At 31.2% G+C, this 15,777-nt stretch overlaps 1 protein-coding gene across 1 annotated transcript in view; it reads left to right on the top strand.

Annotated features, from left to right (window-relative positions):
* The window catches only part of LOC108691864 (immunoglobulin superfamily member 10-like), a 173,714-nt gene that overhangs the window by 92,016 nt on the left and 65,921 nt on the right, over window positions 1-15,777 (top strand). The window contains exons 8-9 of the mRNA XM_018199799.1: window positions 9,810-10,094; window positions 10,561-10,623. Coding sequence (XP_018055288.1) covers window positions 9,810-10,094; window positions 10,561-10,623 — 348 coding nt within the window. The remainder of the gene's footprint in view (window positions 1-9,809; window positions 10,095-10,560; window positions 10,624-15,777) is intronic.

Here is a 15,777-nt window from a genome sequence, read left to right as displayed (position 1 = left end):
TATCGAATGAATTTTAAACGCGTTGTTATATGCGATCTTCGATCCGACGGCGGGTCAGTTGTGTATTGTTTAAATTTCATTTCACGAATTGCACAACGCAAGCACACGTGCGCGTACACACGTTGCTGCGGCGCACGTGCTCTGCACCGAATACATGTATACGTGTATACGTGTATATCAGACAACAAGAGGCAACGTACTATGCAAGGATACTAGATCCGCAGAGTGTCGGGGAAAGCCCGAGGGAAATACTGGAAGCTGCGCACACAAGCCGTCCCATCGGCACTGGTCATTTTTCCCTTTTATGCGTTTCATTCGTTCGTGTCACTTCGTATGCCTGCATCCGCGTGCCGTTGCACGTCGGTGTGCGTGCGCGCGAGATCTGGTTGGATCTGGCATCGTTGTTGAGAGAAGAAGGAACGGTACGTTACGTATGGCACAGACTGGGCGGTATCTCTTGAATATTTAGGAGGCGGGGGACATATTTTATTTAGACGAGCGGGATAAAACATCGGTTTTCTGCGCGCGAATGCGGCGCGTTCCGAGTCATAGCAGACGTTTCAGAGATCATCTTCGTACACCCCAAACAGCACACGCCTGACACGCCATCTCTTTCTCTCACTCTTATCCGTCTAATACTCAACATACGTATGCATTAGGGATTTGCTGGGCACCGCCTTGTAAAAATTTTAACGTACGTAATGATATAAGCGAGCCCTAGGAAGTTCTGATTGATGGCACAATTCTTTCATTTTCTCCGGACAAACGATGCTGTATCAGCGTTGTAGTTTTTATCGCCACCTTGAGTTTTTAACTGCCATATATGCTAATTTATATCTATATTGCATTAGTTGTATCGGTTTCCTACTTTTACTGACTTTTTTTCTTTTAAAGCATCTTTATTATTTATATGCACACGCGATTCATTTTTGGTTTAGAATTATTATGTAGCTGTAAACAAATTTGCGTACAATTAGAAAAAAAATGTGATGGCAATTATTATAAAGGTTATAACTATACAAGTTTTATAGATAGAATTAATGTAAATATAGGGTTGAATAGATTTATTTTATAGTTATAACGATTACAAATTGAAATTGTTGAATAAATTATATAAAAAAGCTTATTTAACTATAAAATAATTTATTCAAGACCTCCCATCCTCCCCCCCCCACCCCCTCGGATTGTTCTATATCTTCGTATAAATTATATAGTAATTATTTATTTAATGGATAAAAGAAAGAGCGGATAAGAGCGAGAGTCAGAGCGCGAGTAAACTGAAAGTTTAGTTTTTCAAAAGATGTAGAACAACTCAACTTCAATGTACAAAATGTTGCAGATATATTAAGCAGTACAACACGATGGGTTGCGCTAAGATTTTTCCATGTTATAACTGAAACGCTGCAAACTTTATTGGTATAAATTCACTCAATCAGTAAGTTATAAGATATACATCATTATTGCCTACTCAAGTTTGCCCTTGCAAAGTTTGCCGTGCAACTGCCTACATATATCTGCAACACCGTGTGTACATTATTTCCAAATATAAAACTTGTATAACTGTCACCTTTATAGTTGCTATTATTATCTTTTTTTTAAATATACAATTACAAAAGATAATAATAATTTTGAAAATACGATATGAATGGTTGGAAGATAGTTAATACTACTAAAATATATGACTATTTATTAAAATATATTAAAGTAATCTTCCTAAATATTATTATCAAAACTAATGATAAATATAATTTATTTAATTTATTTATGTTATTTATAAATATTCTGAAATTATGTAATAGATATACAAGTTTTAGACCTCGTACTATAATATAACCGTATAACGTATGCTAAATCAGTGGAGAATACAATTATGACTTTACTTCAAGTTGTAAGGCAGTGAATGTGTGTTGTATGCTCATTACTTATTCCCATATAGAAGTTCTCTTACATTTTCCTATTTCTGCTCCACTTCGTTCATTTAGTAACATTAAACATAACCCATGATTTTATTCTTCTCTTACAATTATAATTAAAATTAAATATTGAAGATTTATCATGGACATGGCAAAGTATGCAATTAAATTTTGTGTTCATTTCTGTGAAAGGAATGCATAGAATTTGAGAGAGAGAGAGAGAGAGAGAGAGAGAGAGAGAGAGAGAGAGAGAGAGAGAGAGAGAAGTAGGCATTTTGCACAGGAAAAATAGAAAGAAAATGGAAAAGTACTCGATCAATGTAAGACGTTCAGTATAAGACTCTTCCTAAATCGGAAGTCTAACAACCACTCGCCGTAACACATTGTAAACTCTCGATGGAAATATCGTATAAATTCTAATCAGTCGAGTGGTACACTACTTACTCAGTTTTCTATGTTAGCTTATTACGAAATGAAATAAACAGCGATATAATGAGCGCGAGATAATAAAGTGAATTTATACGTTGAGTATTATACTCGTGCTTTAATATATATAATACAAATTATTATGTTGCAGTTCATTAGTCCGATTACACAATCTACGCTGATATGCAGTCCACGAGTACAATAAAATTACATACCATGAATTCATCTCGCGAATTGCCCTCTATTGTTCATTTAGTTCGGGTCATCTCGAGTTATGGAAACAGATTTACTTGAGTTTTCAAAACTATTCGTCATTATGAATGAATTCGAGGCTGTATATCAATTTAGCGACAAAGACTTATCGCGTTGACGCAACAATCTTTTTCAATTTTCATTGATAATCGAACAGTTGTGTAGCACACGACTCCTATGTCGCATTTTCAGCATCCCCGTCGCGGTCGGGCAAAATTGCATCGCTGCATAAAGCATAGCGAGTAGCATAGTGGGGAAAAGGAAAATGCACGCGGATATGGGGATATAATTCGGTTGACATGCACGCTGCCGATTTCCATGCGCCGCACCATTTCTGCAAATAATAACCTACTTCATGAGACATGCATGATTTAGAGCGAGTCGATTTTTTATTCCCTTTCCCAGGTTTTCACTCTGCGATCTGGATACACGCGACAATTCACGCGTCGTTTCAACTCTGGTGCTCAAGCATAAGCGAGTGATAAGTTGACTACAGATGCAATCTCCCGCTGTTGCAATAAGTATGATATCCTTTCTTTTTCAATTGGCTGGATAATTACAAGTACGATGCGGCTGAGTCACGATGAGATGCCGCGATAAAAATATAATTGATGGCGAACCAGTACCGATTACTAATCGATTACAAAGTTGCATGCATTTGAAAAGAAGACGGTAATGATACAGTTCCGTTCAAAAATTTTAATAAATAGAAAAATTTTTAGAATATATAGGCAAAAGGTGGAAACATTGTTTTCACAATTTACATTAAATATTTATTAACGCAAATTAATATTTTTTATATAATTAATAAATAATAATGAGCTCTATAAGTATAAAATAGTATAGGCAAAAGAAGGACAAAGAGTCAATAATGTAGCAACGAACTTAATTTAAATCATAAATAATAATTACAAAGGACAAAAACATACATTAGATGTTCGTTACTCTTGCAAATTTGCTTTAATTAAAAACTAATATATTTTATCACGATATGGATTACCATCTTCCTGAGTTTTTTCCCTTTTTTTATTAATGGATTCTCAACACATTTACTGATATAACTGACAAAGTATCATTATATTATATATATTATTAATTTATATGTGTCAAGTATTAATTTTTCTTTTGTTCACGGTCATTTTCTAGAGTATTACTTTCTTACTATTTTGATTTCCGATATAATTGACTCGCAGCGCACTACACAGAATGAAGAATATGTATTTTAGAATTATAACGAGTTTTGTAATATTATATATATTTGTTTTATAGCGATGTTTGAATAAGTTTACTGCAACATTGAGAATGACTCGAGCGGAGTCGAAACATATGTTTTTGTCCTTTGTAATTATTATATGAATTTCATGATTTAAATTAAAATTCGTTGCTACATTATTGACTCTTTGCCCTTATTTTTTGTATATTTTTGAAAAGTAAAATTTAAACTCTCACAGAAATTTAATTTAATACTAGCCAATTTATTGTATACTGAATAATTATTTATTTCTAGTATTAAAAGCACTAAACAACGTTTTTATTATTCAGAATAAATAATTAATTATTACTTTGCAGTTTCTTCACAGTTCTTCAGTTAATCAGAGTGTTTATTTAACTGGCACTTATTTTTATAGACTGATTGCTTTTCGCATCTTTATACAACTAATAATTGTAGAATAGAATACTTGCTCACAATTTTTAAACTTAATAAATTTTTAAACTAAATATTTGCTCACTAATATCTGTTTTGAATTTACATATTTATCTTTATTTCTTTGCATAGAAATTAAATTGAAATACAGTAAGTCCACACACCACATTTCTTTAGTTGAAACATAAAAGGAATCAACAGTAAATAAATAAATGTATTTGGCAAACAATTAATTCATATTTTTTTGTAAAAACGGCGTTTATTGAAATTTTTGATAATTGTAAAATGTATAAAGCTAAAAGTTTGAGAGAAATGTGTAATATTGTAATTTAATTTACAAGAATTTAATAAATGTAATGAATTACGAATAAGAATTGAGAGCGCACAGACGTGACTTTAATTTTTAAACGAGATGCAATACAAATATTTTGAAATATCTATAGCTAATAAAATATATTTGGAGTAGTTTAAAGTAAAGCTTATTGTTACACAGTTGAAAAATTTGTTGAATTTAATATCTACATTTTACGAATCCTAAATGACCCATCTAAATTTTTGTGTTAACTTAATACAAGATAAATATGTTAGAAAATAAAATATGTAAAAAAATTAACATAAAAAATATAACATTGTGATCTAATTTAGCAATAAATAGAAAACATATTTTTAAAAATTAACGTTGATAATATGTTAAATTAGCACGGATATTTATTTTTTATTTATTTATCTTAGAATGTTTTAAAACTATATTATTTTTATGTTACTTACTTATAAATTTATTTACTTATAAATTGTGTTATTTTATTTTAATACTAAAAAATGTTAAACATCAATTTAACACAAAATATTCAAACATTATAATTACATTATGTTATTTGAATATCTTGTTATAAATTATTTTGAATATTTTATAACACTTGGTTCTATATTAATAATTAAACATAAGCACATTAATACAAACACGAGTATAAAATGTCTTTGAGTGTGCATGTTATTTAATTATGACAAAATATATAATATATCGCGTTCTTTTCTTTCGAATTTTAAAAATCTTTTTTAATTTTGATCGCAAAGTCAGTTTATAATTTTTGATAGAGTAATTCCGGCAAATATGCCGCGCTGGGATTTACGCCACAGAAATTAGATGAAATAGAAGGAACGGGGGTAATTTTCCCGTAACTACTCTGTTATATGCCTTTATGTTATATTAGTATTGTGTTATGATTTCAGCTACTTACTGTTAATATTAATGAATTTATTGTGAGTTGAATTTGTCACCGTAAGAAGTAATGCCATCATAAATTATAATCTACATAAAATGATTAATGTAGAGCGTGTAAAAGACTTAATGGTTATTTCATGATACATACGAGTAGTAGAAGAATAAAGCATGTTGTGTAACAAAATACAAAAGTGTTTTGTTTTCGTATTCTTTGTTTAATTTCTTGTATATTCCATCTGTGTGGTTTATACGGCATTTTTAGTGAGCGGGATTTATGCTCAAAGCATACAAAGTGTGCAGATTGAATTCAGCAACAATAAATACAAAATGCATTACATGAAGTATGTACCTCATGTCATAACACTTGTAATACATCTGAGAAGATTGTAATTATTATTTATTACTTCATATACATATTTATCATTCTTTTCTTATTCCTTAATAAAACTTTATAAACTCATTTTATAAGTTATTGTGTTATATTACGTTTTATTTGTAGACATTATTTATGAATTTAAGCCATACATACTCCCCCCTCCTCCCCCTATGAGTAGCCATATATCCCATCCCTATGAGATATACGGCAAAGATGCAAGAGTTTAAGAAAATTTATTTTTTAATACGAAATATAAATTCGGATTTCTAATATTTTTTTCATAATAGTAGACACAACAGTACACAATTTTTACTGATATAATTCGTTTACTTTAAACATAAAAAATACTTAAAACAAAAAATACTTAATAAATTAAGTTTTTGATAGGTGCGACATATATACCAGAGTCATCCTAATGTTAAATCTAATTTGTAATGAAGGTTACAAATAAATGTTTATATTCTTCATGCAAATTTGTAAAGTATATAATGTTTTTAATTGATAACGACAAAAAATGTGTTTGTCAGGATGATGAGATGCGATATGTACGATGAACAGTGCACATTCGTAGAGTCATGATCATCTGACCATCTGTATATCAGTGTATATCCGCGGCGTTGCATCCCGGCTTACCACAAATCCACAAATTGCCACCGTTGACTTTAATTAATGCACACTTCTCCCTATTTCCTACCATCGATTACATCTATATCTGCCGTCTGTTCAAGCTCAGCTGCATTGCACTTCTATATCTCTGGCCTCTGTGTTGTCCATAGATGGAGAGTACGGTGGCGAGCTAGGAAGGTGTAATTGTGAATCTTGTTTTATTATAAGCATTTATTAAATTTATTATCTACTCGTATGTCGAGTGTTGAATAAATAATATTAAATGGAAGCTCATACCAAAATCTTTTGATTGATGATAATTTTTCTTTTCTGATGAAAGTTACTATGATCGATCAAGGCAGATGAAGAAGGAAATTCGAAAGAAAAATCCACGCACGATATCGCCAGCTTATCTGCGCATTAAATATGATTCTCCTCGTTAGAGGATCTAACGAACTTTCCGACATCCGGTGTCGTTTTACACCGGCGCGGCGCTCACCTATGAACGCATTATTATTCCCTTATTGTATCATACAACCCACTCTGGTGGAGTTTGCAACTTTAATTTAACCCGTTACCAAAGCGTAGCGCCTGCCATCCAACATCGCGGCTTAATACGAGCGCGCATCCGACGTGAATTAATCTGAAACGAAGAAGGAGCCGTTTCTGGTTTAGTTGCTGAGTTAGAAAATTGTTCGTTCGGAATAGCACGGGCACTCCGCACGGGCAGGAATACGAAGGGTGTAAAGATGGAACTGTTGCGACATCGTGCAACACCATCGTCTCGCGCGGCCTTAACTCTTCATTGCATAACCTTAACGCTGGCGTTAGACTTGTAACCATAATAGACTTTGTTCTCAACTCGTTTCCCGACCGTAGCGCATTTTGCGGAACACCATCTCGGAAAGTACAAACTTGATCCATCGTGTCTGTATTACGGGAAAACTCAATGTTACGTCGCAGCGCAATCTATGATTTTATCGCATGGTAATATTGTCAATGTTACATTGCAGATAATTAAAGGGACCACATGAAGATGTGAACATTTTAATATGCAATCATCATTAATATTTATACTTGGTACACTGTTAAATTTATAATGTCAAATTATACCTAATTTCAATTACTTTTAATCATTTCCATAAATCGCTAATGCTCTTATATATCGTTAATTTAATTTAACTTAAGAAAATGTATCTATTAAATTTAACTCAAATTAAAGTACCTGCGTTAAAATGAACGTTGTTTATTTTGAAATTAACCACAAAAATAGGTTGCTTTATATTTTGACAAACATGAAAGTTAAAAATAACGAAATGTTATTTAAGGGATTGAGTTACTATCATCACTCCTTTGATATCTAGCAATAGTGTGTGTAGCACAATTGACGAATTTTTTTATAAAAAAAATCAAACAAGTCTTAAAAGTTAAAGTTTCAGGAAACGAAGAACTCGTTATCTTTAAACTGTTCATATAAATATGATATTCTCATCCGAACATATAATAAATATAACAACAAAAATTTAGGTTTCAATTAATATTTTGAGGATTCATTTTAAAAAAATATAAACTTTTGGATTTGTTTCATTGTATGAAAATTTTATATTACTACCTCTTCATTCTATAGCATTTTATATTTATGTTTTTGTACAACATTAATAATAATAAAAATAAAAAATGGAAATATTATTTAAGTATAAGTGATAATATTATTTTTTTTTAAACATAATAATAATAATAATAATAATAATTTTTTACCTTTATTTACAAATTTTATAAATTATTTTTATTAACAAAAATGTCCTTTGCAAATGTCGAACTTTTATATTTCTTATTTTCTGTTTGATTCTTACCGAAACAAAATTATTCATAAAGTGAACAGAAAGAGAGAATTTTTTACGCCATAATTTTTTAAAAGTGATCTTGTTTGAGAACACAATAAAAAGAAATTATAATCTTATTTGACTTTTATGGGAAATATTTCAATTATATAAAATTAGAAAATGATTTACGTTGGCTTCTAGAATCTAAATAAAAAAATAATCTTATTTTGTTTTTATGAAGACCCTTCAATTATACAGAGTATTTTATTTTAATCATCCCAGGCGAATAACTTGAGAAGACTGGGATTAAAAAAAATTTTAGATCAAAGTTATATGACTTTGAGAGGAATACAAGATGGATTTGAGCTTGGATTATCAAGGACAGAGCAAGGTAACATTGAATCTTTTAATTAGAATCCTCCATTTTTCATTGTATATTTTCGTAGTTTGCAACGAGAATTTTTCAAAACTATAATAAAACATTTTTTCATTAGATACTTTTCAAGTTATAATTTATAATGTTTGAAAATACCGTCGGCATTTGTGTGTGTGTGTGTGTGTGTGTGTGTGTGTGTGTGTGTGTGTGTGTCTGTGTGTGTGTGTGTGAGAGAGAGAGAGATGATTAGCATTACCCAAGATTACCAAGTTCGATCGACAGCTAAAAATCTCTTGAATGCTGTTCAGGATCATAATCTGAATAACATTTCTCAAGATCAAGGCCAATCCAAGATCCATTAGAAATTTGATTTTTATATAAAAATGAATGTTTAGAGTAAAAATGAAAAAAAAAGGAATTTTTAATGGCCTTAATCTTGGCAAATGTTATTCAGGTCAAAATCTTAAACACTATTCAAGAAGTTTAGCCGTCAATCGAATACCTTGGATAATGCTAATCAGCTAATGTCGAGGTACTATAACTTTCAAGCCTTTAACGAAAAAATATTTTATTATAGTGTTTTGAATAAGCTCTCGAGGTATATGTAATGAAAAATGGGAGTTTCCATTCAAAGTGACCTTGTTCTGACCTTGACAACATTATCCAAAAATAGTATCATCTTGTATTCGCTTCAAAGTCACATAACTTTTGTCTTAAACTCTTTTCAATTCCACATCTCCTTCTCGAATTATTCATTTGGGGCGATTAAAATGAAACATTGTATATATAATACAATTGGAAAATTTTTTACGTTTAATTCCGGAAGAACGCATCTTATTCTTATTCTTAGAAGTTATGTGTTTCTTACATACAGCAATATTTTCAAATAATAATAATAGATAGTTATTTTTTCACATGGCACAGTTAAAATCAATTAAAATTTAATTATAACAGAAAAATTATAACGAACATAATATTTTTACGTATAATATATCGCGTATATTTTACGTATATTTTTACGTATATAACATGTTCAAATGGAACATAATATAAAGAAGAGTTAATTGTAAATGTAAATGTAAATGTAAAATTTGTAATTGTAAAATTATGTAATAATAAATAAAGAAGCATAAAGTAGGAGATGTAATAAATTTATCTTTAATGTTTCAGTTTCTCCAATGATCTTCGTGCCGAATCAGCTTGTAGGTGCGCCGACTGGCACCAATGTAACGATTGATTGTCACACAGAAGCTTATCCCCGTGCTATGAGCTACTGGTTTCTAGGAGATGAGATGATTCTCTCCAATGAGAAGTATGCGACGAATATCATGGAGAACAGCTACCGCGCGCACATGAGACTCACCATCAGAAACTTGACAGCGAGTGACTTCGGTAGCTACCGGTGCATTAGCAAAAACTCGCTGGGCGAGACGGAAGGATCCATCAGATTATACCGTAAGCTGACGTGCATTTTCTAGCCCGTTCGTGTACGTGGACAAACAATTTTTTCCCCCTGACCGCTATCGTTATGCATCTACCGCTGCCGCTTGGTTGTGTTTGCCATGATATTATAGCACGCGGGGACGCGGTTCGCGACGTGAATAATTTAAAAGTGAAACGACTTCTACAAATCGCGAATTCTCCAGCCTTTGTTTAATTTCGCCCGAGTCGAAGATTTATTTAAAGCTGGAGTGGATGTTAGCAGTAAATCGGCTAAATCGCCGAGAGAGGAAATGTCTCGCGCTTTCCCACTCCTCATCCCCTTCTACGCTGGATATATCCTACCCGATCCGTGCAATTCCCGCTCGAAGATAAGATGACCCCAGTTAAAATATGAATAAGGCGGAGTTAGAGTTAAATTTATTGGCCGATATTTAAGAAGTTATATGACGTCATTAAAGACGAATGATTTTTATTTCAGCCATTCCGAAGCCATCAGCAGCACCGAAGGCGACGGAGATCAAGAGCAGCGCTAACAATGAAGGTGAGAATCTTATTGAATATATGCATTCTGACGATTCGAAAATCGATATTATCGGCGGACTCTAACAATTCCCACGTGAAGGCAAACTCATTATCCACATTTTATTCCCAAATCATAGAATCTTAAAGTGCTTTCTTTACCTTTTTCACCTTTTTTGCTGTTATATTCAATCGCAAACGAAAAAGTAATAGTGCGTCTCACTTGAAGAAAAAATAACGTTAAATCAGAGGGAGACAAAGCGTAAAAAGGATAATCTAAATTAAGGCAATATGTCACGTCTTTCATGGATAAATAATAGTAGTAATTATTCGAATTAATAGATACCGCGCCGATGATCTTGACTTTGACATATATTGTTAAGGTTATAACTATGAGTGACCTTCAAAAAGTTTTAAATAGTGGTCAAAAGCTGTTTGTTTAAAAGTTATTAATAAATAAAGTTTAAAAAATAATGTCTTACTTTTATGTTACGGATAGGCATATGACCATGCAAAGCAAAGTCCACTTTACCTTTCTCTCCTGTTTAAGAGAAAGTCGATTGCTCCTTGGCACAGGAAAAAATAGGGTGGATTCTCTTCGCATAGAAAGTCATATACATCCCTAAGTATTATAGAAAAATAGTTTTTAATATAATTGTATATAATAGACATAAGATATTATTTTTTAAACTTTATTTGTTAATAACTTTTGGACCGGCCTAAAACTTTTTAAAGGTCACTCAAGATCATGATCTTGACAACATACAGTAAGTGAAAAAAAAAATTTGTACAGAGAAAATATTTTTTAGAAAAACTTTATTTTTAAAAGATAAATATTATCCGAGAAATGAATTATCGATACGATGATTTCAACATCAATTCGATCTGGATTCGACGATTATTTCTTGGATATTTAACAATTTATTTATAAAGAATAAAATAGATTGTATGTTACCTAAAATTATATATACAAAAATTATATACTTGAAAAAGATGTTTACTAATTATATTATCTGGAAAATATATTATCTAAAAAATAAGCGAAAATTAAAAGTTGTATTGTTTAATTGGATACTCAAAAAAAAATTGTACAGTCTAGAAATTCAGCTTTTAAAATTAGGAATACATGCGAAGCTTGTTTGCTTATGTTACAACAGAATGCATTCAGTGTATAAAATTGTATAAAATTGTTAATTAATTGTTTATTTTCTACAAATAAGACTTTTTTTATAAAAAATTTCCTTGTATGAATACTTTTTGCTCTCACCAAATGTCAAAGTCAAGATCATCATTGGTGCGGTGCCCATTAATCTAAATAATTATCGTAATAATTTGCATCTTTGAGCCTCGATCATTTAGATAACGTTGAGAGAACCTCAAAACATTTGTGACATTTTTTTAAAGATGTATGTGTCACTTTTTAAAGCATTACCAGATATTTTATAGATTATTCTATTATCTGTATAAAATTTAAACATAATTCTCTTGGTCAAAAAGTCAATTTATTTTTTGTTTATATTCTTGCAAAATCATGTTTTGTAATACTTATTTGATGCAAATTTGATGAGAATGTAGCATTACAAATTAAATCAAATTTTTTATACATTAACGAAGCTCTAATAGATATTTATACAAAAGTTTATTTAGATTTATGGACTCGTTTTAAAGTTATTTATCTAAAAGAGCAAAATATGATTATTACTTATAAGCTGTTTTAAAATAAATTATTTACTTTTTGCAGTTGATTTCAGAGTGATTTCAGGACCAAAATTTATGATTATTTTTTTGGCTGATATAATTTTAATAGCTGGTATTACAAAGCCAAAATGTTCTTAATTTTCTCATAGATATAATAAAAATAGACTACGCGTTCCTATAAATTTTGTATAAAGTCACTCTCGGTTTAGAAAGAGTGAGGTAGTTTCAAGTATGCATGCGCATTGCGTGCATTCGTGTGTGTATGTGTGTGTGTGTGTGTGTGTGTGTGTGTGTGTGTGTGTGTGTGTGTGTGCGTGCGCGCGCGCGCGCGTGGCGCGTGTCTCTCTCTCTCTCTCTCTCTCTCAAGTACTGAGTTGAAGAGAGCTAATAAAGAGAGAGCTAATTAAGTTGAAGAAAAATACTAATATGTTCAATTCTTTCTAACAACACACAAAAGCTAAAGAATGCGTTCACTCAAAATCTGGTAATTAGCTATTCAATAATTAAGACAAATAATTTTAATCAAAGATTTGGTTAATGTAAAGAAAAAAAAATTTAGAAAAATAAAATTATTTTTATAATAAAAATAATTTTACTTTTCTAAATTTTTAATAAGTATTAAAACATAATAATATAACCAAGTAATAATTACTCATAATTAATATTTTGAAACATAAAATTATTTTTTGTTATATTAATCGTTAAATATTTGATTGAAATTATTTCATTTAACATTTGGTTTATATTATCAAACTTTCTTTCAGTGCAGTCTGTATTTATTATGTCTATGAGTTTTCTAGAAAATTATTAGTTTTCAACAAGAGAAATCTACGTCAGTTGAGTGATGGGAAATGTTCATCGGATGGGAATTATGCTCGATTGTTTCGCATTCTTCTAATAAAGTACACAATGTTTCCACAGTTAGTCTTTATATTAAGCTCACAGAACTTGCGTTCATGTATTATTAAAGGAGGGCGAATAACTTGGGCAGATGCCTAGGTCAAGTCCCAGTGGTTCTACTGCCTCGATGTTCTCCGTTCTCCCCTCTTCAGTCTCGCGAAACCAATCTCAATATACTGTATTATTAACGCCATACAAGACTAGGCCACGATGGTATTACCGCCATTAAGCTTTGCAATTTTACTGTACCGGTCTCATCGACCGCTAGGTGGATTATCGTTATTTCGAAGCGCCTAGGGGGAGGAACTAACCGTTCTAATGAATAACTGTTACTCGCGAATTTTCGCGAGCAGATAGTACCGGCTCTGTCCGATATTGATGTCGCTATGTGGCTGAATTTTCTCGCGACCCGACGATCGTAAAAGCTGGAAGATCGTAACCGAGATTTACGAGCGTCGGAGGTGTAAGTCCAACACGCGATTTCTTTGCGAATTGAGCTGAACCGGCGTGATCGTACATGCGAATAATGGTAATCGAAAACGTTCTTTCGATGGAGATGTCTCGCTACGTCGGAGTAGAAGCGTCGTCGTAACTTCGTCGTACCCATTATCCCCCAGGCTAATGTAATTTACTTGTATTAACGACTCACTCGTAGATGCGCATACTTTGCGTGCGAGATGAGACAGCGCTTTTACCATAATGTATGGCCTCGACTACTGATTAAATATTACGAGAAACTTTGGCGAAATCGGCAAGGGACGCGTCGCGCTCTCTCTCTCTCTCTCTCTCTCTCTCTCTCTCTCTCTCTCTCTCTCACACACACACACACACACACACACACACACACACACACACACACACACACACACACACACACCATCGAATCAATCTTAATACTACGAGGATTATTAATGACCTAGTCAAGGTATGCAATAACTCACGAACACGACGTTAAATGCCTAGCAGTTTCCAATGGGACTGCCGTTCGTCTTATCTGCCCAGATAAGATTACGCCATTTGCGGAACGATCTGCGATTCGAAATGCAGAAGATGCACGCGATGACATATCAAGAGTCATTCAAGAAAGGAGAAGGCAATATGGAGAATATTTACTCTTAGAAAGAAATTAATTTTATACGAAAAACGAGAAGATAAAAATAATTGAGATAATCAATGAATTTTCTGTGAAGAAATGTAAAATATATATAATTGTTTATTACGTTTTTCGGAAAGGCAAATGACGTATACAATTAACTTGATATTATAAAAAATGATGTTGATATGTGCTAAGGTTTTCATTAGGTTTGTGCATTAATCAAGATTTACCTTTCCAGCTTGTCCAAATCAGAGAATACAGATTTTCATTTTATATTGCGATATTACATCGTTGGCTTAACCAGTGACCTAATTAGGCGCATTTAAAATTCAATTACTGACATCGTTGCGAGATACTAGATGGGATGTACACGGCATAAAGTGAGATTGCATTGTTGATGGTAGTACACAGATACTAGATAGCATTATCATTTTTAAAAAAAAGATCACGGAATTATACCAAAAATTTAATTTTCCAAAGAGTATTTGAACAGTTTGTTAGATGCACAATTGTCATTTGCAATTCGAATTACAGTTTTATTTTTGTTAACAAGTTTTATTTTTATATATATCTGTTATTATATTTTTATATATATCTTTTTCCGATATATTAAATAAAAAATTAACTAATAATTTATATAAAAGATGGCCATATCTTGGTCATCAAACGTTTGTGCTTTGATATATGATTGATGATATTTGATATATGAATAATGATATATGATTATATTTTAAATATATAACTTTCGCTTTGATGTCCTAAGTGTGGCTGTCTACTTCTTTATTTATTGTTTAAAAAATTAAGTAATGATATTTGGATATATATATATATATATATATATATCGCACCCCCGCAAGAAAAATGACACAAATGTAAAATATAAAATTATTCAGAAAAAGAGGAAATAGAAAAAAAATTGCGTATTTTAAAATTACTACTTACAATAGTGATATATATAAATTAACTAGCGCGAATAATTACAAATTGCCTGTTTTAAGCTTCAAGTCTAAAAATAATGTAGATATTAATATTGTTATAATGTTATGTTAGATCTTTAAAAACTATTCACATTGTTCTTCTTTCCGTTTACTTTTAAATTTTTCTTTTCAATTTTCTATCTGCATTCAAAATAATATGATATTCAAGTAATTTCAATGTGTAGAATTACATGGCCTCCAAACACAATTTATTATACAATTTGTTAATTTTCAATTTTATTATTTTTCAACAATTTAAACGTAAGTGCAAAATATTAAAATTTGTTTGCTAAAAAACAAATTAAATTATTAAATGCTACATCTTATTGTAATTTACATTTCTTGTTTACGCTGAAAATATATAAAGAAAAATCCTTTTCCCTTAATTTTTATCAGAACCTTGAATTTAATATAAATTAATAATGATATATTATTTGCAACATGATAGCCTTGCTTGAATGTCAACTTACGAAATTATCTTATCCTTTTGTATATTATATATATA

Source organism: Atta colombica, unplaced genomic scaffold, assembly GCF_001594045.1.
Source record: "Atta colombica isolate Treedump-2 unplaced genomic scaffold, Acol1.0 scaffold54, whole genome shotgun sequence".
NCBI classification, from domain to species: Eukaryota; Metazoa; Arthropoda; class Insecta; order Hymenoptera; family Formicidae; genus Atta; species Atta colombica.
This window is presented reverse-complemented; position numbering and strand designations above follow the sequence as displayed.